A 25,915-nucleotide genomic window follows, 5' to 3' on the forward strand; every position below is an offset into this window, starting at 1 on the left:
ACTTGGTTAAGGTGGTTTTAAGTATTCAGAGTTATTGCAGCTATGATACTGTAAAATCATGTACTATGTCTTTAGGGTATCTTAAATAGAAAGTTTAAAAGCACAAGATAGAGACGACTGGCGAAATCTAACTGAGACCCTTGGCGTCAATAGGATATGATGAAATAGAAAGTTATTTACTGTAAACCAGTTCTTGTTCATTAATTTAACTAATATTACTAGTATTAATAGGTAAGCTACAACCCCAGTAGGAAAAGCAGGATGCTATAAGCCCAAGAGCTCCAATAGGTTATAATAGTTTAGTGAGGATAGGAAATAAGGAAATAGATAAATTACATAAGAAATAATGAATATAGACAGTAGGTGTTATACTGAACCACCCAGTTTGGTTTTAGGGGGACTTCCAACCCACCAATTAGTGAGTCTCCTTATTCTAAGATATGAAAGGTTTATACTGTATGTGGTGGAATCGTGATGGTGGAATGATGAGGTGCAAAAACGGGTAAAATCCAAGAAAGGAGCCAAGAAGAAGGCAGATCTATCAGGACAAGAGCAGGATAAAGAAGACTGTATGTGTGTAGGAACAAATAAAGTAATATGTAAACAGATGTGAATCCTTTAAAGTTAAACATCCTACCTCAGCCAAACCTCTCTTACTATTATTATTATTATTATTATTATTATTATTATTATTATTATTACTAGCCAAGCTACAACCCCACTAGGAAAAGCAGGATGCTAAAAGCCCAAGGGCTCCAACAGGGAAAAAAAACCCAGTGAGAAAAGGAAATAAGGAAATATGAGAATAAATTAACAATATATCATTCTAAAAATAGTAACAGCGTCAAAACTCTTGAAGAGTCATCAATAGATGGGTAGGCGGGACTACTGGCCCGCGAGCTCGTCACCTGTCATTATATACCTCGTTAACGAATTCAACGGCTGAAGACATTATCCCTAAAAGAATTTAATGCCGTAGCATTTAGGGTTTGTAAAGAATTTAAATGTTATATTAATTAGGGTTCATAAAAGAATTAAATGCCGTAGTATTTAGGGTTTGTTAAAGAATTTAATGCTGTCATAGTGATTAGAGTTTGTAAAAGAATTTAACCCTTTTACCCCCAGGCTATTTGGAACTTTCCAACCCTTAACCCCCAGGGGTTATTTTTTTTCAAGCATATTTTGCAGTATATTTTTTTTAAATTGCTCTAACAGCCTTAATTTTCATCATAGAGAGGTCAGGTTGGTCTCATTCTCTTGGAAAATGCCTGAAGTTTCTCAAAAGATTATCAAAAATATGCAAAAAAAAAATGTAAATAGCAGTTTTTTGCAAGGATGTACCGGTACGTCCATGGGGGTAAAGGGATGAGTTTTATGAAACGTACCAGTACGTCCTTTGGGGGTAAAAGGGTTAATGCTATCATAATAATTAAGTTTCATAAAAGAATTAAATGCCGTAGTATTTAGGGTTGTAAAATGATTTAATGCTATCATAGTAGTTAGTGTTTGTAAAAGAATTTAATGGCATTGTAATAGGGTTGTAAAAGAATTTAATGCCATAGTAGTTAGGGTTTGTAAAAGAATTTAATGTCATCACACTAGTTAGGGTCCATATAAGAATTCAATTTGGAGTCTTTATAGGACAGAAAATGGATAGTTCTGAAACCCCACATTTTCAACTTGCCCTAGGATGCTTGAATGAAAAATTGTCCTTTTTGAAGATGTTTTACAAACCTGATTAAAGCTCGTTTGGTTTTTGTGCGGTATTATTTTTTCTTTCAGTTTATAAGTCTGCTTTCAGTAGGACATATGCCAAGCTTAGCAAACATGGTGCCCTCTTGCGAGATGTTAAATTTTTGATTATTAATTTCTTTTGAAATGGCACTTAAATGCTTAACTTTGATCTTTAATCCAAAAAGAATATAACATTAAAGTAATTGGTTTTTCTCATATTGAACCCGTTTCTTTTAACCAGCCCAGTATATGGTCAACAAAATTCTACACTTCAGTCTCTTTTCAAAAGGAAGACGGAAAGAAAACCACCGTTAGCTTGAAGCCCTGTGTAATTGTATGTATGGATCCCAGAAGTTCCAGCAATTGGCTTTCTTTCTCATATTGGAAGTAGGACTTCAATGCTCCATTTTTTGGTGTTGATTTTTTTTTTTTTTGGAATGCCTTAAATCAATCATTCAGTTTATCTTTATATTTCTATTACAATTCAGTAATGAAACATTTAGTAATTAAAGTTGGAGAAGTGACTGTCTGGTAAGATTTTCCCTTCTTAGTGGATGGTATTTTGAAAAGGAAGATTTTTAAGAAGGTTCAAAGGCCATTCATGAATGGCAGGGGCAAGAAAGTGACATTGCCCTATCGAGCAGGACAATGTCCTATAGATTGACCGTATACACATATAATCAGCACCCATGCCTCTCTCCACCCAAGCTAAAACCAAGGAGAGCCAGGCAATGGCTGCTGATGACTCAGCAGATAGACCTAAAGGCTCCCCCAAACCCCTCATCCTTAGCTCACAAGGATGGTAATGTTGCAGCGACCAAAGAAACTAACGAGTTTGATAGGACTCAAACCTTAGTCTGACGTTCACTAGTCAGGGACGTTACCACATCGGCCACCACAACTATGCAGTACAGTATTGATATCCTGCTTGTTTGAGAGGAAGAGCACTTCAGTATCTAGCTTCAGCTGCTAATGTTCATTTTTCATGTACAGCGTATTTTGATGCGACATTTCAATGACTCTTCCTTGGATTTCACGTGTGAGATTTCCAAAATAGACTTTTTAAACCCTTGAATACTGGGTAAAGTAGTGAACAATTCAATTTTTTTTTTTACTTTTGCAATAGTTAAGACAGAACCACAGCACCGGGTTGTTGTGGCCTGATTGGTAACGTCTCTGCCTGGTGTTTGCCAGTCGGGGGTTCGAGTCCTGCTCAGTCTCGTTAATGCCATTAGTGTCTGCAACCTTACCATCCTTGTGAGCTAAGGTTGGGGGGTTGGGGGGAGCCTATAGGTCTATCTGTTGAGTCATTAGCAGCCATTTGCCTGGCCCTCCCTGGTCCTAGCTTGGGTGGAGAGGAGGCTTGGGCCCTGATCATATAGAATATGGTCAGTCTCTAGGGCATTGTCTTACTTGATAGGGCAATGTCACTGTCCCTTGCCTCTGCCATTCATGAGCGACCTTTAAACCTTCAAACCGTGGTTGTAGTGACACTATGCTGGAGAAGTCCTGTTCTCTCCAAATGTTACGTTTGCTCCATCTCGATGCATATATGCCATTTTCTATACCAGCTATAGGACCCCTTCTCTGGGGGAATTTACTCAGGACTCTGTCTCAATCACAGACTTCTCTTATACAGGAAGTCTTTGATGTACAAACTTATTAGGTTCCAAGAAACTGTTTGTGAATCAAATTTTGTAAATGTTTTCACCTAACTCGCATGTCTACGATTTCCAGCTGCAGCAGTCAACAAATCGTCTTGTTTCATATTGCAAATGGCATCTTGCTTATCGCATTAAATTATATATACAGTAGTTTTATTACGGTATTTCCTTATGAACTTTTGGTTTCAGTTAGATTTATGTTCATATCTCTGAGTGTTTGTAACTTGAGGACCTTCTGTACTCTTATGCTTTCCACTTCCAATATCTTTGACGTGAAGTGTTTAGTGATTTTTTATGTAATCTAAGTCGCGAGCGAAAACTATAGGTCTACACTGGGCAACGACCAGAGTACGAATGGCGACCTTTGCCCTGACCTTATCAGGCCTGACACGGCCTTCTTCTTGGTGCATTGTGGGTCAAAGACAGTGGAAGGTCGCTTTGCGCAGGGAACATACCCTGGGGCGTAATTACCGGCCTGAGGCCTTATGCCTCTCGCCTGGAATGGAGTCCTGGTTGGGGGAAATATTTTCTGGTCGTAAGTTTATACTAAAGAGTAACTCTTGAGAGAGTAGTCCGTGGTAAGTATGCTAGGAAAAATACAAATTACTAGCAATTTGATATGTCTATGCCTTCCCACCATTTGGCATTAACAATATTGCCTTGGATTAGATCTGGAATTCAAATGGTTTTTTAACAACGGGGTACAGTTTTAGTCAGAAAATGTGATCTGCCAACCTTCTGAAGAAGCTCGTATGCTATCCTCACTTCCACAAATGCCAAAAGAGTGGCAGGATTGAAATACATAAACTTGGAAGTTATTCAGTTGACTAACAAAGTCAGTTCCTTTTTCGAATCTGACGCATCAAGCAAATCTATCCATACCTTGGAGTTTCTATGCTCAACTTCTACGGTGAGAAATTTAATATATTTTTGAGGTTGATGTGGAAAGGATTATTGTTCCAGGTGATTTCATTTTTACTTGAGCTGATTTTCTCTTAGTTTAAAGTATCAGAAGCAGCTGTTATGGGGAATTTTAGGAATAGATTTGCACTAACGTACACAGGTTGTAACTTTTTTTAACTTTTGAGGAGTTGGTGGTTTTAGAAGATGAAAATTCCCTTTTCGGGTTACAATAAGAAAAGATCAAATTTATCCAGGACCGAAGAGGAACCGGGTTTGGGTGACATCGTCTGCTTTGCGGCGCCTGGTCTGAGCTTCGAACTCCTGCCACGGTCTTCATGGTGCTTTCATTCTTTCTGATCCATTCCATCATCATCCTTATATAACCTTACCACTTTCACATCCTTATCCCACTTATGGGTTGCCAACACAAGAGCCCGCGTCCTGTTATATGTAGGGCATTCTAAAACCAACATCAGATGATGAAAACCTAAATGGAACCATCGTTAGTGTGTAGCAGTCATAAGAACATCCATTATGAATCTGGAGATAGTCATTTTCTTCACATAATCTAATTATCAAAGTAGTCATATGGCTTTTGTTGGCATGTCTCTCAAATATGGTGACATACCATGGAACAGAATTTAATGGGTCTGTCCTTGGCTGGTTTTTGTTACAAAGTCACAAGGTTTAAAGGCTGCTCATGAATGGCAGAGGCAAGGGAAAGTGACATTGCTCTATCAAGCAGGACAGTGCCATTGAGACTGACCATATGCACATATGATCAGCGCCCAAGCCCCCTCTCCACTCAAACTAGGACCAAGGAGCGCTAGGCAATGTCTGCTGCTCCCCCAAAACCCTCATCCTTAGCTCACAAGGATGGTGAAGTTGCAGCGACCAAAGAAAGTAACGAGTTTGAGCGGGACTCGAACCCCAGTCTGGCGTATGTCAGCAGGGACGTTACCACATCGGCCACAACAAGCCCTATTCTTTACTAAGTCACCGCACTCTTCTTCATTGTGTGCACTAATGCTAAACAGAAAGAGAACTTTCACCTTATCCTTGATAGAATTTTTTTATATATCTTCAGAGAACTGTATGACAATGGCTGATAGTTGTGATGCGAGATAGGTCATAGTTATACAGAAACGCATAGGAAGGTATGACTAAAATCTTTCTTTGGGGGATAGCAAGAAGCAAGTTACAAACAGTACTATCTTGCTTTACAGTGTATCTCTGTCTAGTAATTTGGTTACATAAACTGATAGATAGCACAGGGCTTCTGGCTAATAACGATTTTCTTTTTGCTCATATTAATCAGAGACTGAAGTATCCGTGATTTTGTGTACCATGGAATGGGCAAATTATAGGTAGAGTTTGTGACTTTTTTTATTAAGTATAAACAAATCCATTATTGTTTTAAAATCATATATCCCATAATGCAGTATGGTTTATTATTTACTGTACAGCAAGATAACTAAAATAATATGTACTATGTTAAAATCTTATTTTACTTTATCACTATAGTTCTCTGTTATCAACGTTTTATCTCGGAATTACACATTTAGATATCTATCAGACAGTATGTTGAATTTTCTCTTGTTTTCATTAAAATAAATATAATGACATGTGAAGCTGTTGGCAAGTTGGGCCTCTCAAACTAATTGACAGGACATATTTCACAACAGCAATTTGAATGAACAAATTTCTCAATCGAGAGATTCTCCCCGTTTTGAGCTTCGAAGAATTAGCGTTTGTCCACGTCACAAGACCTTGTGATGTTTCTTATGCACAAATTGATATAGTTATCAGAACAGTACTAAGAAAATAGTATTTTATGTACCGTATTGTATTTGTAATCTGCACCATATGTATTGTAGAATTGTATCGGTATAAATTTTTCATAGCTTTCTCATAACCCTTTTACCCCTGGGGTATTTGGAAATTTCCAACCCTTAACCCCCAGGGGGTTATTTTTTTCCCAGCACATTTTGCAGTATATTTTCTTTAAATTGCTCTAACAGCCTTAATTTTTGTCATAGAGAGGTCAGGTTGGTCTCATTCTCTTGGAAAATGCCTGAATTTTCTCAAAAAATTATCAAAAAATATGAAAAACTAATTTTTATAGCATTTTTTTGCAAGGACGTACCGGTACGTCCATGGGGGTAAAGGGATGGCTTTTGTGAAACGTACCAGTACGTCCTTTGGGGGTAAAAGGGTTAAGAACAAGTTTTTTAGTTTTGAAAGTCCTGGAAGGAGTTGATTTTTTGCCCTATTTATTTATTTTGAAAATGTCTGATTGAGTTGTATATATAAAGAGATTATTTTCTTATGCCGTAGAACTGTAGTTTTGTCCAATAATTTTCATCTGATATAGTTAGGATCTAGATTAAGTATAATACTAATGGTATTACTGTATAATCCTGAACAGACATTGTCTTTTTAGAATTAATCCTTTTTATAATTTTGTTTGATTAACTATTCCGTTTTTATACTGATTTGGTTGCTAGCGATCACTGTGCTCCTATTTGCCATAATAATGCCAAGGACAAAAAGTAGATTTGATGAGAATAGCAAGTCTGATTGCCAGTCTCAAATGTGGTTTGCAATTATACAGACGTGAAGTTCTATAAAAAATGTTGTATTGAGAGTATTGGAAATAGTACCAAAAGTAGTTTTGATTAGAATAGCAAGTCTGATTGCCAGTCTCAAATGTGGTTTGCAATTAACAAACTTGAAATTCTATCTAGAACGTCCTATTGGAAGTATTGGAAATAGTACCGAAACATTATTGAAATGCTAATCCAGTTGTAATTTAGACTAGGACAGTAATTCCCAGCCCTACATTGTCGGTAAGTTTCTGCGTAGAAGTTCTATAAAAAACGTCGTATTGAGAGTATTGGAAATAGTACCGAAACGGTAATGAAATGGTAGTCCAGTTGTAATTTAGAATTGGAGAGTAATTCCCAGCCCTACATTGTCGGTAAGTTTCTGCGTAGAAGTTCTATAAAAAACGTCGTATTGAAAGTATTGGAAATATTACCGAAACATTATTGAAATGCTAATCCAGTTGTAATTTAGACTAGGAGAGTAATTCCCAGCCTTACATTGTCGGTAAGTTTCTGCGTAGGTCAGATTTTCACCTTGTGAAGTGAATTATACGTTCCCTATACACGTACGTACTGAACATAAAAAAAGTACTTGAAGGTTAAAGGTGTCTAGTTTCAGTTCCAGTTCCATCAGAATAGATGCTCACCAGAACGACAGCCGGGCAAGCCCAACCCCCCACTGTGGTGCCCTACCACAGCAGTAGCCTCCCCAGTAAACAGCTTAAACTCACGGCCCTGGGCGGGGATCGATCTCTTGCCACGCGAATGCGAGGCAAACACGTTACCACCGTACTATATAAAAACCAGATATCTACATTAATAAGCTAATATTTGAAGTACATTACTGTACTTTAATCATTATTTTACGATGTAGAAATTGACGTAAGGTCGAGTAAAACGACCTGACGAGGATTTTATTTTAGTGTTTGGTACTTTAGGCTGAGCTACGCCAAGTCCGAACCGACGTATACTAATCCAACGTAAAAAGGGACATTAACTGTGCGCTTGCAATGGGCGTCGCTGGATTTTTTAAACATATATCTATTGAGAAAAAGTTAATTGTGGTTTTCGTTGCATTTGAATAAATTACCTTTTGATATGTTCTCAATGTATCTGATTACAGTATTATAGCTCCATGATGTTTTCTTTATCCCATTGGGATAGGATTTTATATCTAATGGATGGTCCTTTATATTATTTATAGCCTGCAATTAGATTTAATAAGCCTTTACGTAAGTGATTGACTATAATTTCACCATAATTTTGAATTACTTATACTGTATAACTTCATTTTATTTAGTTACGGATGCTTTTAATGTAAAGGGCATTGGTTTTGCTCACAGAGTATTGGAAAAATAAGTTTTAAAATGTATGATTATATTGAAACCTTGAATAATATTTGTTTATTGTTCTCAAATATTTAGATTATTAATTGTAGCTTTAGAGAATAGTGTAGCATTCATTAATTTTTTATTTCACCACCGTAACTTGAAGCTTCATTTGGAGGCTTGCTTGATATGCATCCAGCATTGTGAGACTGACCGTGAATGACAAGTGAGCTTGATAAAATTTGATCTTAAATTGTATTACAAAAACACATTCTCTCTAATTAACTCTTATGCATTTAAGGAAGCCATAATATCTTAGGACTTAGATCTTTTAATAATTAGTTTTTGATGTTGAGTCTTTATTCACAAATGTACGAGTGGAGAAGACAAGTGATATCGTTTAAAAGAAAAATATTTTTTAGGATATGCCACTTTTAATGCTTTTCATCTCGCGTCTTTTGAGGAACCTTTTGAGCTGGCAGTGCAGGACACTGCTTTTGTTTTAATGGTAATTTGTATAAACCGTCGATGTTATGGTATTTTGTCTTGAATTTTAAGAACTTGCAAAACAATTTTATTTTATGAAACATTTGATAGACTACCACTCTCTAGCAAGATAGTTAATCTCATGTGTCTTTTGTCATTGGTATGTTTTGGTACTTGGGAGCAGAGTACTACAGTCCTTGGGATTGAAAAGCCTAACTGTAGCCCCTTTTAGTAGAAGATTAGCTTACTGCAAGAGGAATGCTATTGTGCAGGTTATTTTTTTTTGTACTGAAAAAGACCTGTATTTTTTTGTGTGTACTAATATTCTTTTATTTTGATTCTCTCACCTTATCATTTGTATTCCTTTTTATAGTATATTGTTGATTGTTTCCTTATTAATTTTTTTGTTGTTCTGTTTAGTTCTAACATTTTGTTTGTGTTCCCTTCCCTTTTTTTGTGTTAATGGCATGTCATTTCAGGAACATCAGATAGGGAATGAATTAGAAAAAGGACCCACAGCTCCTTTGCCAACCTATTTTGACGAGGTAAGTCTGAAGACGAAAATGGCCTCCACAGCTTTTAGGCATCGTTCAGACTAGACTGCGTTTATATTTCCTCTATTTTTTTCCTGACGGTCAAACTGACAGTATCCACACGGTCTTGTCTGTCTAAAATGACTGTATTTTTTTTTTTAAGATTTTGTCTACTCAGAATGCCCACGTATGGTTGCTTATGTCACGTGCAGTTCAGTTTGTAGCCATCTAGTCAAATTACAATTTTTTTCTCAACAGATTTCTACAACATTAGTAACATCTATTATACCGCTTTACGTTGATAACAGACTGCCGACGTAAGTCGGCTGTATGCAAGTTTTAACAACTTTTTAAAGCACTGGAAATTAGTTTATATTTCTGATGGATATTTCATTCAGTTGCTAAAAGATGCTATTTACCTTAGTTTTTTCCATTCTTTGAATAGTTAGTTATATTTTGTGCAAGAAATTATAATGTTACAGTTAGAAGATTCATCTACATTTTAGGATAGTTTTTCTCTCTCTACACCCTAAAAATGAGTAATAAGTTTAAAATGCTTAAATATGACATTTAAAAACAAATATTTGGAGATGGGATAAATTTATACAATTGCTTTTTAAATTTTTCCTCTTGCTGTTCATAATTCTGGCATGAACTAGCATGCATGATTTTTAAAGATATATTTAGCACTGGATGAGTTTTAATTGCTTGAAAAAGCAAACGTAATCTCATTTAGAAATTTTTTATAGATTTTATATTTTTTATTATCTCGTTCCGCTGTCCCAAAGAGGCTGTGTTGCTGCAGTTTGAGACACAATTTGTATTTAAAATCAGGTATCAGAATGACAAATTTTGTGAGTAAACTGTCCCATAGTTTTTGCACGTGTAACATATACGATTAACTGGGACAGAACCTCATATGTTTGTTTTATTTACTGTGCAGTAAGATATAGTATGATCATTGATTACACTTGAAGGGAATTGCCTGAGAACATTCCCCGTTCTCTAGTCTTTTGCAATGATCTAGAAAATTCACATTTCATTGTTGCCTAATTTCCTCCAGACTTCTTCGAGACTAACTAACGTAGGATCACACCATAAATTGGTATTGTAGTTCTTAACAGTATTTGTGAAATGTTTTCTTCACATTTTTCACTTTGCTATTTCCTTTATATATTCTATTAGGGTAAACCTTCTGTTAACAACATAAAGTGCAGGTTTGAATAAAATTGAATTACACATAGAACATGAAAGAGAGCGAGGTTTCATGCCTTGCTTCCTCACCCGCAGATTTAGAGTAATCGATTTAAAGTTTTAAAGGCCGCTCATGAAGGGCAGAGGCGAGGGACGGTGACATTGCCGTATCAAGCAGGACAATGCCCTAGAGACTGACCATATATACAGTGCCCTAGCCCCCTCTCCATCCAAGCTAGGTCCAAAGAGGGCCAGGCAATGGCAGCTGATAACTCAGCAGTTAGTCCTATAGGCTTCCACCCCACATCCTTAGCTCACTAGAATAGTGAGGTTGCAGGGACCAAAGAAACTAATGAGTTTGAGCAGGACTCAAACCCCAGTCTGGCGATTACCAGTCAGGGATGTAACCAAATCGGCTGCCGCAACCCTAATTGATGTGGTTGAACAAAGTTAAATTCTAATTTTAACCCCTTTTACCCCCAGGCTATTTGGAAATTTCCAACCCTTAACCCCCAGGAGTTATTTTTTTTCAAGCACATTTTGTAGTATATTTTTTTTAAATTGCTCCAACATCCTTACTTTTCGCCAAAGAGAGGTCAGGTTGGTCTCATGCTCTTGGAAAATGCCTGAAGTTTCTCAAAAAATTATCAAAAATATGCAAAAAAAAAAAAATGTAAATAGCAGTGTTTTGCAAGGACGTACCAGTACGTCCATGGTGGTAAAGGGATGAGTTTTGTGAAACGTACCAGTACGTCCTTTGGGGGTAAAAGGGTTAAACTCTACCCTTAATGCTAAAGGTCTGATTATGAAGGACTGATGACCTCGAGGCAACTTGAACTCTGCGTATGAACGATATAGCTCGTAAGCAGACCGTATGTCCCCTACATCAGTCAATTAAATCTAGCTTTGTTATAGATATTTGATAGTTAAAGGTTAAAGGTGTCTGGTTTCAGTTCCAGTTCCATCAGAATAGATGCTCACCAGAACGTCAGCCGGGCAAGCCTAACCCCCCACTGTGGTGCCCTACCACAGCAGTAGCCTCCCCAGTAAACAGCTTAAACTCACGGCCCTGGGCGGGGATCGATCTCTTGCCACGCGAATGCGAGGCAAACACGTTACCACTGTACTAGCCAGGAGGCTAGTGCCTAGAGGAATTTTTTAATCTGTGAACTCGATCTTGATGTTGACGAGCATTTTACTGAACTGGAAAACTCTGAAGACTTCTTCACTTTAAAGCACTATTAAACCTAAAGGGCTTTATTAAAATACTGTAAACAAAAGGTGAGCTAGTGACCCAACTTAACTTTGTCAACTTGAAGTATGCATTATCTGAAGTCTGTTCTCGCTATATGTACAACCAAGAGCTTAAGATATTGGGATTGACCATCAATGAAGGAAAATAAGAACTTAAAGGTAGAGGCTTTAATTTCCTTGCAGTAAGAGTGTAAGTATACTACCATCGTTTGTCCTGCAATTCATAGAAGACAACTAAAAGGACAGCTCCTGCCTTGCAGTTTTGCATTTTAGCAAAAAGCGAGGCCCAATACTAATAACTGTAGAAAATACTTACTTGTAGTTGGACTATTTAGCAAAAGGTTAGTTCCAATGCCAATAACTAGTTGATGACTACAATAGCATGTGAGCTTAAAATCCCTTCGCCAAATTATTGTCCAAACAACTGACCCTGTGATGTAGGGATACATACATATATATACCAAGGCACTTCCCCCAATTTTGGGGGGTAGCCGACATCAACAAATGAAACAAAACAAAGAAGGGGACCTCTACTCTCTATGTTCCTTCAGCCTAATCAGGGATTCAACCGAGTTCAGCTGGTACTGCTAGGGTGCCACAGCCCAGCCTCCCACATTATCCACCACAGATGAAGCTTCATAATGCTGAATCCCCTACTGCTGCTTCCTCCGTGGTCATCTAAGGCATCGGAGGAAGCAGCAGGGCCTACCGGAACTGCGTCACAATCGCTCGCCATTCATTCCTATTTCTAGCACGCTCTCTTGCCTCTCACAGTGGAAAAGAAGAAAGAGTTAAGAGACTGTAATGATCCCTTTGAAAAATTTATTTTTAAAACAGTGACCCATCCAGGAAATCAAAACCAGGGGAAAAGCAAAATAAATTACAACAACAAATAAATCAAGTTTATGCAGGATAACTAATTATTTATACAAATACCAAAGGGTTGAATCTTTGCATATAGTTAACATAAACTTGTTATTGTTCAATCTGAAAAATGATCCATGAATACCCTGAGGAACAGGATGTGATCATAAAGATGAATACGATTTATCTTGAAGAGCAGCAGATGATTTTGTCATTGTTGGTGAAATTAAAATGAATTAATTTGTAAAGAATGCTGCTTCTCGTATATCAATAAAAATACCAAAAGCTGTTATTAGGAAACAAAGTTATTAAAAGAATATTGAATATCTCTCTCCAGTATTCCAAAGCAAATGTAAACATGCAAGAAAATCCCAGATAAATATAACCCCAAACATTACATGCTATAAATCACGTGGATATAAAACAGACAGTTAGAGAAAGGTTAAATAAGAGTAAATAAATTTTAATTATGATTATAATTATAATTAAAATTGTAGGTTTTTCTATTTTATTTCTGTCCGTTATTCCAAGTAGGTTTGCAAGCTTTTTTTTTTTATAATTTAGAAACTGATCATTTGCACATCTGTGCTTTATTGTGTGGAGAGAATATAATTTCCTGTGGATAATTTCTTTCCTGCCAAACAAATGATTTGTACAACAAGGTAATGGAGAACACGAATACTTTTTGTAGTTATATGTCGCACACATATTTCTTACAAGACGAGAATATAATACTGTACAGTAGAACGTAGCTGTCGTTATAGAAGAAAAGAAGCAATCATAATTTTGTACCTTTATTCTAGAGCAGTGGTTCCCAAACTATCTTACCTGACGCCCCCTTTTTGCTTCCAGTAGACCCATACGCCCCCCACTCCTCTCTTTTTTTTATATGAAATGATTCTTACATTTATTTCTTAGCATTGTACAGGAAAACAAATTTCTGTTTGTATTACATTTTAATAATGAAAGCCACTCAAACAAATAATAGTACATTCCAGTAACTAAAAACGAAACACTTGGTTCAAAGTGAGCGAAAATAGTTTGAACACGCCCCCCTTGTATCGTCCTCACGCCCCCCTAGTGGGGTGCGCCCCCCAGTTTTGGAACCACTGTTCTAGAGCATGTTACAGTTTAGTAAAACTTGAAATGATCGAACTAGGTGGCAGACGACAAACTAGGAAAGTAACGACATCCGGCATGTGATTGAGCTTATGCATGTTATCAAATTTCAGGAAGGAATTAAACTTTTCCACCATAGTGCCATAATTAAATAAATCAAATTTTTTATAATTAGCATTTTGAAATGAACTTAATGCAAATTCATATTAGATATTAGATCAGTTTTTATAAAGACACCTTAGCTTAGCATGATTTAGAATTAGATAATGTAGAAGAATGTTTTGAGTCCACTGTTTATGGTGTGTGAATAGATGAACTTATGTATTGTCTAGGTTACTGATATTTACAGGTAACAGATGTTAAACACATGTCATTTGTCAGGTGTTCAAGGGTTTTTTTATTTTCTTAATATACTAATACAGTGTAGAAAGAATGTTTATATATATATATATATATATATTATATATATATATATTTATATATATTTATATATATATATATATATATATATATATATTTATATATATATATATATATATATATATATATATATATATATATATATATATATATATATATATATATATGTATATATATATATATATATATATATATATATATACATATGTATATATATATATATATATATATATATATATATATATATATATATATACATATGTATATATATATATATATATATATATATATATATATATATATATATATATATATATATATATATATATATATATATATACTGTATATATACACAGTATATATATTCATTTATTTATTTATGCTTCGATATGGTAAGCAGCTCTCTCATTCTTGATTTGGGCCATAGTTCTTATTTTATAGCCTTCCACTGTCGGGTCAGCTCTGTAAGAATTTATTTTGACTTGTGGCGCTGGTTCATCTCTTCCTTTTGATGATGATGATGATGATAATAACTTCTACTCTCTTGGCTTATTCTTGCTGGAGGCTACACTCAAGAACTTTTCTGTCAATCTCATTGTCTTGTTTTCAAAGTCTGGGTTGGGCAGTTTGAATAGCGCAATCACAGATGTTTGGTGAATTATCTTCTTGGTTTCAAGTGAAGACATCTCTTGCTTGTGATAAGTAGTGGAAGGCAAGTGGCCCTTCACTCTGTCCCCACTACTCCGCCAGCTCAGATTCTAATTTTGAATTAGTTTCTTCATGGAAGACGTGAGGGTTGTAGTATACACCGAGGACCGCAACAGTTTCTTACTTTAATATCTTGCTGAATTTGTCAAAATTCTTGGTACCTTTTATAACCAGGCACTCCTTTTGATTTTTGATGGAGTAACCATGTTGCTGTGTTTTTTAGAGGTATTCATCATCAAAAAACTTCAGATAAGGGACTTGGATCCAAGAATTTATAAAATGGTCTTAACCAACCATGGCATTCATACTTTGCCTAGTGTTTTTAAATTACTTTGTTCCGTAACTGTTTAAAGGTGAGCATTCTGTAGTAAAGTGTCCACAACAACAATCTTTTTAAAGTTTCGCCCATTTGTCAAAGTCTTAGATGCCTGTAAGACAATTGCAGTGCCAGAAAATATCATGGGCAGACTGATTTTAGTGTAGGTACATGTGGCATGGCTATGGCCTAGGACAAGGCTTGAACTAGTTGCAGAGATATGAATAAAAGATGAACTTCGTTTGTAGGAAGAGTATTAAGTTTTCCCTCTTTCTATTATGCAATCATCAGTTCACGTACTTGACATATTCGATCGTAGAAACTTTTACGTACCCTAAAGTTTTCTGGGAAACATAATTGTTCCAACACAGAGACTTACCTCAAACTACTTTCTTAGAAGGTACCTGGAATCTCCTCTCAACCGACCAGAGTTTTGTGTAGTCTACCCTACTTCCGATTTCTATGGGGACTAACTCAGTCGTAAGAAGAACGTGCCCTGAGGCTAGTTAGCTTGGGTCTCGCTCCTCAGTAAGTTCTCTTACATAAGTTTTATCTAAAGAATGACAACGGACAAATTCAGCTTAGATTTGCTGTATCATTGGGATAGTCAGCTTATAGATTAACTACAGTCCATTGCATCACTTTTATAGTTTATCTCTCCTTTTCCCATTTGGATGATGTAACTAGTATTGTTTACATTGTCATTCCACTGTTCTATTTCATAGGAAACGTTTTCCCACTTTTACAGAAAAATTATTTTCTAAACCAATGAAGCTCATGATTTCTTCCAGATCCTTTTATAAGATCTGACTCGCCTGCAACTGGCATTGCTGAAATTGGCAATTTAATCTTTATTTCTGCTAATTATTTAATGCACCTACTAAACTGTACCAATTACAGAATGTTGAGATTTAGGTGTCGACCTTCCTGGTATGTTAAAAGGCCAGTAAGGTTTTCATCTGCTTACATTCTATTATTTTCATGACTGTAAATTGACTGGGATGGGAATAGTGACTATGAAGAACAGTAACAATTGATAAAGATGTAGTTAAATTAGACCCTCTAAATATATTTGATAATTACATTTTAAACCCTTAAGCTTTATGAGGACTACTTTCCTTATTGTCTATTTCAAACATATGTTTTTATTATTATTTATTGTTGTTGAGTATATATGGGTTTCATGTTGGAACAAAGGGGATACAGTATATGATATGGGTGGTGATTTTATTACAAACCATCACCCTATTATATCTTGTGGAAATTATTGCAAAAGGGAAAAGTTTGGTAAGATTCAAATGAAATTTAGATAATTTTCTCTAAAAGTCAGTGGTAGACCAAGTTTTTCTGAAATATGTTTTATTTTGTACCACGAAAGGATAGAAATATTTGATGTACTGAATATTACCATGCATTTTTATAAATCCAACTTTTAAAATATTTCAAACGGGAAAATTTTTCTAAGATACAAATGAAATTAGATAATTTTTCTCTAAAATCTAGTGGTGGGTTTTTTACTGAAATATGATATATATTGTACCACAAAAAGATTGAAATGTTTGATATACTGTATATATAATGCTATGAGGAATTGTCATGCATTTTTATAAAATCAAATTTTAACATTTTTCAAATTGAAACTTTTGTATGATACAAATGTTTTCAATTGTCAGACTTTTCATTGGGTCAAGGTTAATGTTGCAGTTGATACCAATGAATTCACTTTAGAATTTTTATGTTGCAGTCATTGCTAATCATGATCTATAGTCCATTTCTTTTAGCGATGCATATTTGCACCGACTCGCGGCGGTGCCCTTTTAGCTCGGAAAAGTTTCCTGATCGCTGATTGGTTAGAATTATCTTGTCCAACCAATCAGCGATCCGGAAACTTTTCCGAGCTAAAAGGGCACCGCTGCGAGTCGGTGCAAATATGCATCGCTAAAAGAAATGGACTATAGTTTGGTAGTTATAAGCGGAAGACTTAATGTTGTGGTTATGATTTAATCTTAATTCCTTGTTCTAAGCTGAAAGGTTTGGTACTTTATTTCCTACTGTGTTTTATGAAAGTGTCAAAGGTTGCAGTTACTAACCAACTCTTTATCTCTGGAAAGGAAAGGTTTAAGAAGTAAAAGGTCAGGTGGAAGGCTTTTAGATAATACCCGGTATATTGGTGTTAGTGTAGTAATGTACTGTAGTAGTGTACCAAGATCCTTGGTGATATTGGACGTTAGTCATTCCGAACGTAGGATCTTCCCTTTCTCCGCTGCCCATTTGAAATGCCGCTCGCTCGTCCGTATTGATGCCAACCCTTCTCTGTTTGACCTCTTGTTAATAATGCTTATTCGCTTTGTTTGGAAGTACAGTCAACTGTTGCGCTTCTTGTCGGGTCACTTCCTGCCGTGTTATTCCTGGGGTTTTTGTGTTCAAATATTCTTCCATTCTGTCTTGTACTGCATACCTAATTTTTCTTACATTTTCAGAAATATTTCTCTTTTTATAAAAACATGGTAATGATATGATGTAGGGTTTCAAATGGTTATTTTTTTTTCAAGAAATCTAGCTTTCAATATCATTAATAACCAACAAAAGAAAGGACATTTGATCAATAGTATTCCAGCATTTTTTATTTTAGGGATCTTCATCAGTTTTTAACATTTCCAATTAATTCTCGACAATAAGGATAAAATAGTATTAACCTTTTTATGAACAATAACTTATTTTTTTAATATTCAGAAGTTATTAAGCAAACATATAGTGAAAGTTTTAATGTTGCTGTATACCAGTATTCATTTATATCTGTTGACTCCATGTTGGTACAGAGGTTGAGATAGCGTAAAGTAATGGTTTTATTAATCATTAGTTGTGAATTTGAGGTCACATATTAGACTTATTTTATCATTAGGACCTTTTTCTCCCTTCATGCCATATTGATGTTATAATTTAGGTGGCCTGTTCTTTGTGTTCATAAAGACTTAGGTGGCCTGTTCTCTATGGTCATAATGACTTAAGTGGCCTGTTCTCTGTGGTCATAAAGAGTTAGGTGGCCTGTTCTTTGTGGTTATAAAGACTTAGGTGGCCTGTTCTTTGTGGTCATAAAGAGTTAGGTGACCTGTTCCTTGTGGTCATAAAGACTTAGGTGGCCTGTTCTTTGTGGTCATAAAGACTTAGGTGGCCTGTTCTTTGTGGTTATAAAGAATTAGGTGGCCTGTTCTTTGTGGTCATAAAGACTTAGGTGGCCTGTTCTTTGTGGTCATAAAGACTTAGGTGGCCTGTTCTTTGTGGTCATAAAGACTTGGTGGCCTGTTCTTTGTGGTCATAAAGATTTAGGTGGCCTGTTCTCTATGGTCATAATGACTTAAGTGGCCTATTCTTTGTGGTCATAAAGACTTAGGTGGCCTGTTCTTTGTGATTATAAAGACTTAGGTGGCCTGTTCTTTGTGCTCATAAGGACTTTGATGGCCTGTTCTTTGCGGTCATAAAGACTTAGGCGGCCTGTTCTTTGTGGTCATAAGGACTTAGGTGGCCTGTTCTTTGTGGTTATAAAGACTTAGGTGGCCTGTTCTTTGTGGTCATAAAGACTTAGGTGGCCTGTTCTTTGTGGTCATAAAGACTTAGGTGGCCTGTTCTTTGTGGTCATAAAGACTTAGGTGGCCTGTTCTTTGTGGTCATAAAGACTTAGGTGGCCTGTTCTTTGTGGTCATAAAGACTTAGGTGGCCTGTTCTTTGTGGTTATAAAGACTTAGGTGGCCTGTTCTTTGTGGTCATAAAGACTTAGGTGGCCTGTTCTTTGTGGTTATAAAGACTTAGGTGGCCTGTTCTTTGTGGGCATAAAGACTTAGGTGGCCTGTTCTTTGTGGTCATAAAGACTTAGGTGGCCTGTTCTTTTTGGTCATAAGGACTTAGGTGGCCTGTTCTTTGTGGTTATAAAGACTTAGGTGGCCTGTTCTTTGTGGTCATAAAGACTTAGGTGGCCTGTTCTTTTTGGTCATAAGGACTTAAGTAGCCTGTTCTTTGTGGTCATAAAGACTTAAGTAGCCTGTTCTTTGTGGTCATAAAGACTTAGGTGGCCTGTTCTTTGTGGTCATAAAGACTTAAGTAGCCTGTTCTTTGTGGTCACAAGGATTTAGGTGGCCTGTTCTTTGTGGTCGTAAGGACTTAGGTGGCCTGTTCTTTGTGGTCGTAAGGACTTAGGTGGCCTGTTCTTTGTGGTCATAAGGACTTAGGTGTCCTGTTCTTTATGGGCATAAAGACTTAGGTGGCCTGTTCTTTGTGGGCATAAAGACTTAGGTGGCCTGTTCTTTGTGGGCATAAAGACTTAGGTGGCCTGTTCTTTGTGGGCATAAAGACTTAGGTGGCCTGTTCTTTGTGGTTATAAAGACTTAGGTGGCCTGTTCTTTGTGGGCATAAAGACTTAGGTGGCCTGTTCTTTGTGGGCATAAAGACTTAGGTGGCCTGTTCTTTGTGGGCATAAAGACTTAGGTGGCCTGTTCTTTGTGGTCATAAAGACTTAGGTGGCCTGTTCTTTGTGGTTATAAAGACTTAGGTGGCCTGTTCTTTGTGGGCATAAAGACTTAGGTGGCCTGTTCTTTGTGGTTATAAAGACTTAGGTGGCCTGTTCTTTGTGGTCATAAGGACTTAAGTGGCCTGTTCTTTGTGGTCATAAAGACTTAGGTGGCCTGTTCTTTGTAGTCATAAAGACTTAGGTGGCCTGTTCCTTGTGGTCATAAAGACTTAGGTGGCCTGTTCTTTGCGGTCATAATGACTTGACTTAAATGCTTTTGGCATATTTTTTTCATTTCAATAGATCCTGAGATGATATATTGGAGGATTTATTTCATTTATTGTGAAAAAAATAAAATAATTTTGCATTATCACAACACAAGGTCCATAGCTTTAGTCTTGTGCCATTAGATCATTACTTCTTTTTATTTTATTAAAGCAGATTCATTTTGTGAAAAATTAGCCTCCTATTTGCATGGAGTTAAAAGGTATACCAGTTTATAGAAATTAACAGTCGGCCAATTTATGTAGTTTATATTTTTATTCAGTACTTTAGTAATGTTTTACTTAACAAACATGTACATTATTAGTATTTGCTTTTTTCATTTTGGTCTTATAGAGTTTGAAGGGTATTGCAGTAACAACCTCTAGCTTCAATTAAACAATCTTATTATCTTATTATTTTGTGATCTAGATTTTGAATAAGAAGAAAATTAGTAGTCTGAGTTCAATTAATTACTTTGAAAAGAACAGTTTTATACTTTGTCTATCAGCTCTGCCATTAAATTACATTTTCAAGGGCCCAGTGTTAGGTATTTATAGTAATTTTATAGTAATTTAATGTATTTATCTCTTGAAGAAACCCATGTAAACAAGTAAATTGTATCAAGCTTTATTGTCTCTAGTTCCATGTCGGTAAATTGTGTATGTACGTACATTGATATGGAAGTCTTTCATGCAGATTACAAACGTAGATTTTTGTCGATACCAGTAAAAAGGGCCCCTATGTATATATACCATTTATTCTTCTGTGATCCTTATTTTCTAATCATTATTTTGGTGCTTTCTTAAAATTTCTAACTTTCAACAGCTGACTGATGTCCTATGTCTTAGTGCTGTTTCAATCCTGTTTTAGTGACCCGATTGGTACAATAAAACTGCCTCTGAGAACATGGCCAGTGAACAGAGATTGTAATTAGCTTGCCATTCATGGAACAGTGTTCTTTTATTTATGTTGGATCAGTGATTTTAAACCTTGGATATAGATAAGATATTACTAATGTATCTAAATCATGTTTTAGCTTCTCCTTGTTTGATTTATACTTTGAATGGTACGCAGGAGACTGGTCCATTCAAATCTGGTCATGTACTTTAGGCCAGTTACCTGATTGGTGAATTGAAACAGTCTTTAATCTTCCAATCACACTTTTCTCTTTTCCAGTCAGCAGAAGAGGTACCTCCGTTATTGCATGCCGTACCTTTCCCCTGCAACGTGCTAATATTTTTTTCTGTCGAGACTAATGTGCAGAATTTTCATTGCAATGTTTTTTATAAGACTCTGGCATTGTTGTTTTTTGGGTTTTTAGAGTATGGAGAACAACAATGAGAATCTTGCATCCATATCCCTCTGATAATTATTCATTTTCATCCCATATCTGCTAAATAAAACTTAGAATAAAGCGAGTTCACACACCGAAGTCATGCCTCAGGGAATTGGAGTATGTAGTAGAAATTTAACTATAGTCCATTTCTTTTAGCGAGGCATATTCGCACCGACTCGCAACGGTGCCCTTTTAGCTCGGAAAAGTTTCCTGATCGCTGATTGGTTGGACAAGATAATTCTAACCAATCAGCGATCAGGAAACTTTTCCGAGCTAAAAGGGCACCGCTGCGAGTCGGTGCAAATCTGCCTCGATAAAAGAAATGGACTATAGGTAGTTGTGAGTTTAGAAAACCTGATGATATTGAAAGTTAAGCGTAGTATATGCAACTTGAAAAGTAATTTTTAATTGTGACAGAAGCAAAATTTATAGTGCAAATTTTTTATATGTTCTTTGAAAAGTAATTCTTACTGGTGACAAACAAGATTTATAGTACAAAATTTTTATCACAAAATTTATAGTACAAATTTTTTATTACAAAATTTATAGTACACTTTTATTACAAAATTTATAGTACAAATTTTTTATTACAAAATTTAGAGTACAAATTTTTTTTATTACAAAATTTATAGTATAAATTTTTTTTTATTACAAAATTTATAGTACAATTTTTTATTACAAAATTTATAGTACAAATTTTTTATTACAAAATTTATAGTAAAAGTTTTTTCTACGTAAAACTTGAAAAGTAGTTCGTAATACTGACAGAACCAGTTTTAATACAAATTTTACCACGCATTAAACCTCTGGTTTACATATATTGTTGATGTATTTAAGAGTGGAATTGTACCTGGAGAAATTTGACTGCATTTTTGAGAGATCATCAAGGTTTTACACTATTTGGTTCCTTTGGAAAAATCATATTTGATTTCTTGGAGAAACATTGATATTGACCGTCGCTAGTATGGCGAGTACTATATTGAAGCTATTTGAAATTTATCCATGTTGTTAATACAAAAGGATTTTGAGTTTTAAAGCAAATTTTTTTGCTGATAAGGTCTAGTCTGAGAGGCATTTCTTTAAAAGGGTTATTTTCTTGATTAAACTTTGTGTTATTCCAAAGATATGACTTTGATGTGTGAAACCCAAATTTTCAACGTCACGTAAAATCATCCATAAAGAATGTTTTATTGGTCTTTATAAAGGTATTAATATATATATATAAATAGGGAGAAAGCTATTTATCAGAGGACATTTGTGCATATCTTTTAATTAAACAGAGTTCTGAAGTGAAAATTTAATGTGCCTTTGTATAAGTGTATTAAAGTCAGTGAATTTTTGAAATTGGTGCTTTAATGTACTTCATATGAGAGTTCTGAGGACGGATGACATTCTCATACTAACACTTCTTCTTCTTAGATTAAAGCACAAGCTACGTTTCCCTTTTTAAACAATGTGTCGAAGTCTTTTCTCCGCAGTGTATTGTTTTTTTTTTAATTTGTCTCTCCCATCCTTCCCTATCACTGGAAATTTAATCAAATAGCATGAGGATTCTTTTTGGTCATTTATGCTTTCTTTGATCATCTCACACAATATTTCTTTGTATAGGAATGTGTTCTATTTCCCTTATAAATTTTTTTTAGCTCCTTTGGGCAAGAGTATAAATTCCAATGCTTAGATTTGATGATTTTTGCCACAATATAGTCCTCCTGACGAGTCGTCACACCGTTCAGTTAGCCGCATGTTTTAACCCTTTCACCCCCAAAGGACGTACCGGTACGTTCTTGCAAAACACTGTTAATTACATATTTTTACATATTTTTGATAATTTTACGAGAAACTTCAGGCATTTTCCAAAAGAATGAGACCAACCTGACCTCTCTAGGACAAAAATTAAGCTTTTTAGAGCAATTTAAAAAATTATATAGCAAAATGTGCTCGAAATTTAACCTTATGGTGGGGGTAAAAGGGTTAAATACACACATCCCTTTTTGTCACTAAATTAGGCTTTTTATATATCAGTGCAATCAAGACCTCTTAAGCATGAGAGCAGCTCGTGATGCACTGGCTTTGCCCAAGCTTCAGGCTTCAGTATGTCCTCTGCACCTTATAGTTTTAGGCCAACACTAGTGATGAATGAGGGTGTTAGTCCGTGCGTATGACACTTGGTATACACATCACGGTAGTTTATTTTCATTTTGTAGTGTGACTACGGTATCTGTGAGTTTTACTTAGTGCTGCCTTGTATACAGATGTCTGTATGTTGTCCCTTTTGAGTTTTGAGATCTTTGAGTTTTGAGATCCTTAAGGGAGGAAGGCTGTTAAAGGAGTTTTAGTGAATGAAGATTATCTACTGAATGCGAGTGTCACGTGCATGTTACTTATTCTAGACTGAAAATAACTTTTGAACAATTGAAACATTGATTACCCATAAGGTAGAATTATAAGAATTAGGAATTGAAATGAAGTAAACTTTCAAAAATATGTTGCATTAGTCTTAGTTATTAGTGATAGATTCGGGTAGTCTCATCCCTTGTTAAATTTATTACGCGAAGGTCTCCTATTTCTCTTATGTGCTTTTGTCATTGCTAGAAGAAGTAGAATTTCCATTTTCAAAAAGCTGGAGCAAGATCATCACACTAAGCATTATTTGTCAATAGATTATTAAATGATGTTTTTAACAAGTGTAGGCATGCTTTTTCTTCACTAATTTTATTGCAGCATTTTGTTTTGTGTATTCTTCTCGAGATGAAATGCAATGAGAAGGAGAATGTAATTTTTAAGGAATCTATGTGTAGCTATCTTAGGATATGAATGGACATGAATTTCTCATTTTATTATATTACAATTAATAACTTTGATGGTTTATAGTGAGGGAATTTTTCTCCTATCTGATTTTGAATCTAAAAATGATTTTATGAATTTCTTTCAAGGCTCTTGTAAGACATTGATTTTTGTGTGGGCAAATACGATCTTGATGTCAACACGAAACCAGTTCTGAATGTTGCCTCTGATAGAAATACTTTGATGTAAATTTTGTCAGTAAAATTAATTCGGTATATTTTAGCGAGAATTCGTTCAGGTACTGCACGAGTAGTTGAATAAGTTTCACTTTAATCAAGGAATTCTCGAGACAGAAAAGAACATTAGTGATGATTTTAAATAATCAGATTTAATTTTAGATTTTTTTTTTTCCAAAATAATAAGATAGAATAATGTTTTATAATCAGTAGTGATAGAAATATATTTAGAATTCGTTCAGGTAATGTACGAGTAGTTGAATAAGTTTCACGGTAATCAAGGAATTCTCGAGAGGGAAAAAAACATTAGTGATGGTTTTAAATAATCGTAAGAGATTTAATTTCAAATTTTTTTTTTTTTCAAAAATAATAAAATAGGATAATGTTTTACAATCAGTAGTGATAGAGATATATTTTGAAGTGGAATTACAGCGTAATATACATTTTTAGCATTATACATTTCCAGAGATTATAAAAGGAAATCTTTGATTTTGACTTTGTTTACATACCGAGAACATTCACATTGCATTTCATGATATCGAGAAGTTGGTTTCTTTAATGATTTTCCTGTTTTGAGCTTCAATAGCTGACTTTCTTGTTACTAATGGGACCTTTTGCACAGTTTTCGTTTATATATCTCATAACTTTTCCTTCTTTTCGGTATTATATAAAAATTATTCTTGTTATTCATTCACATTTGTTATACAACTGGTACTTTGTAACCTTTTATAGTTATTTGCTGTTTTTTTTTTGGTCTAGTTTGTGTTTTACTAAAGCTTATATTGGCTTAGGCTTTTGTTTAATGTTGGCATTCATGACAAATCAATTTTCATAGTTTTTATTTAGCTTTGAGAAAAGTAATATTTTTTATATTGAATTCCATCTCAATGATTTTTTTGAAAACTTCAAATTGTAATTTGAAGACAAATTTCCCTTCTTGTACAGTTAAGACCTTGTAGATTAGTCCCTGATTTTTTGCAGTTTAGCGATTTAATTGCAAAGAAATCTGCTTTCACATCACATAAAAAAACAAATTGAGACGTCATGCGAAGAATTTGTGTTTGAAGCTCCGAGTCGTTTCCTTTTCAGAATACAGCCAGTAAGCTAGAACTTGCTCTGGACGAGGATTCCATCTTTTATAAGCTCGGAAGCTCGGGACTCATATCGTTTTCGGACTTCATTTTCCTACTCACTGTGCTGTCAAGTAAGTGCAAGGTGGAGGTGTTTATCCGCTCTCTTGAATGATGCGACACGAAAGGGGTACTTGACTTCGTCATGAAGTCTTACAGTGGCATGATCGGACTTCAGTTTATAATGTGAACTCCCTTTTTCATAATGTATTTTGGGATGTATGACTGTCAGTAGGCCTTTAACTTTTCAAACAGTAAGTTAAAGGCCCATTGAGTCATAAATCCTAAAATACATTATGAAAAAGGAAGTTCACATTATATACTGAAGTCCGATCATGCTACTGTAAGACTACTGTCAGTAGGCCTTTAACCCTTTTACCTCCAAAGGACGTACTGGTACGTTTCACAAACGCCATCCCTTTACCCCCATGGACGTACTGGTACGTCCTTGCAAAAAAATGCTATAGAAATTTTTTTTTTTCATATTTTTTATCATTTTTTGAGAAAATTCAGGCATTTTCCAAGAGAATGAGAC

The 25,915-nt window shown here is 35.3% G+C and overlaps 1 protein-coding gene across 4 annotated transcripts in view; it reads left to right on the plus strand.

Moving 5' to 3' along the window:
• The window catches only part of LOC137619749 (calcium uptake protein 1 homolog, mitochondrial-like), an 82,440-nt gene that overhangs the window by 38,436 nt on the left and 18,089 nt on the right, over positions 1–25,915 (plus strand). For 2 of the 4 annotated variants that reach the window (XM_068350056.1, XM_068350055.1), the window contains exons 7-8: positions 9,201–9,266; positions 25,340–25,454. In XM_068350056.1, the coding sequence (XP_068206157.1) occupies positions 9,201–9,266; positions 25,340–25,454 (181 nt within the window). The remainder of the gene's footprint in view (positions 1–9,200; positions 9,267–25,339; positions 25,455–25,915) is intronic. The other 2 variants (XM_068350058.1, XM_068350057.1) reach the window with 1 other exon arrangement.

The sequence above is a fragment of the Palaemon carinicauda genome, chromosome 26 (assembly GCF_036898095.1).
Source record: "Palaemon carinicauda isolate YSFRI2023 chromosome 26, ASM3689809v2, whole genome shotgun sequence".
Lineage (NCBI taxonomy): Eukaryota > Metazoa > Arthropoda > Malacostraca > Decapoda > Palaemonidae > Palaemon > Palaemon carinicauda.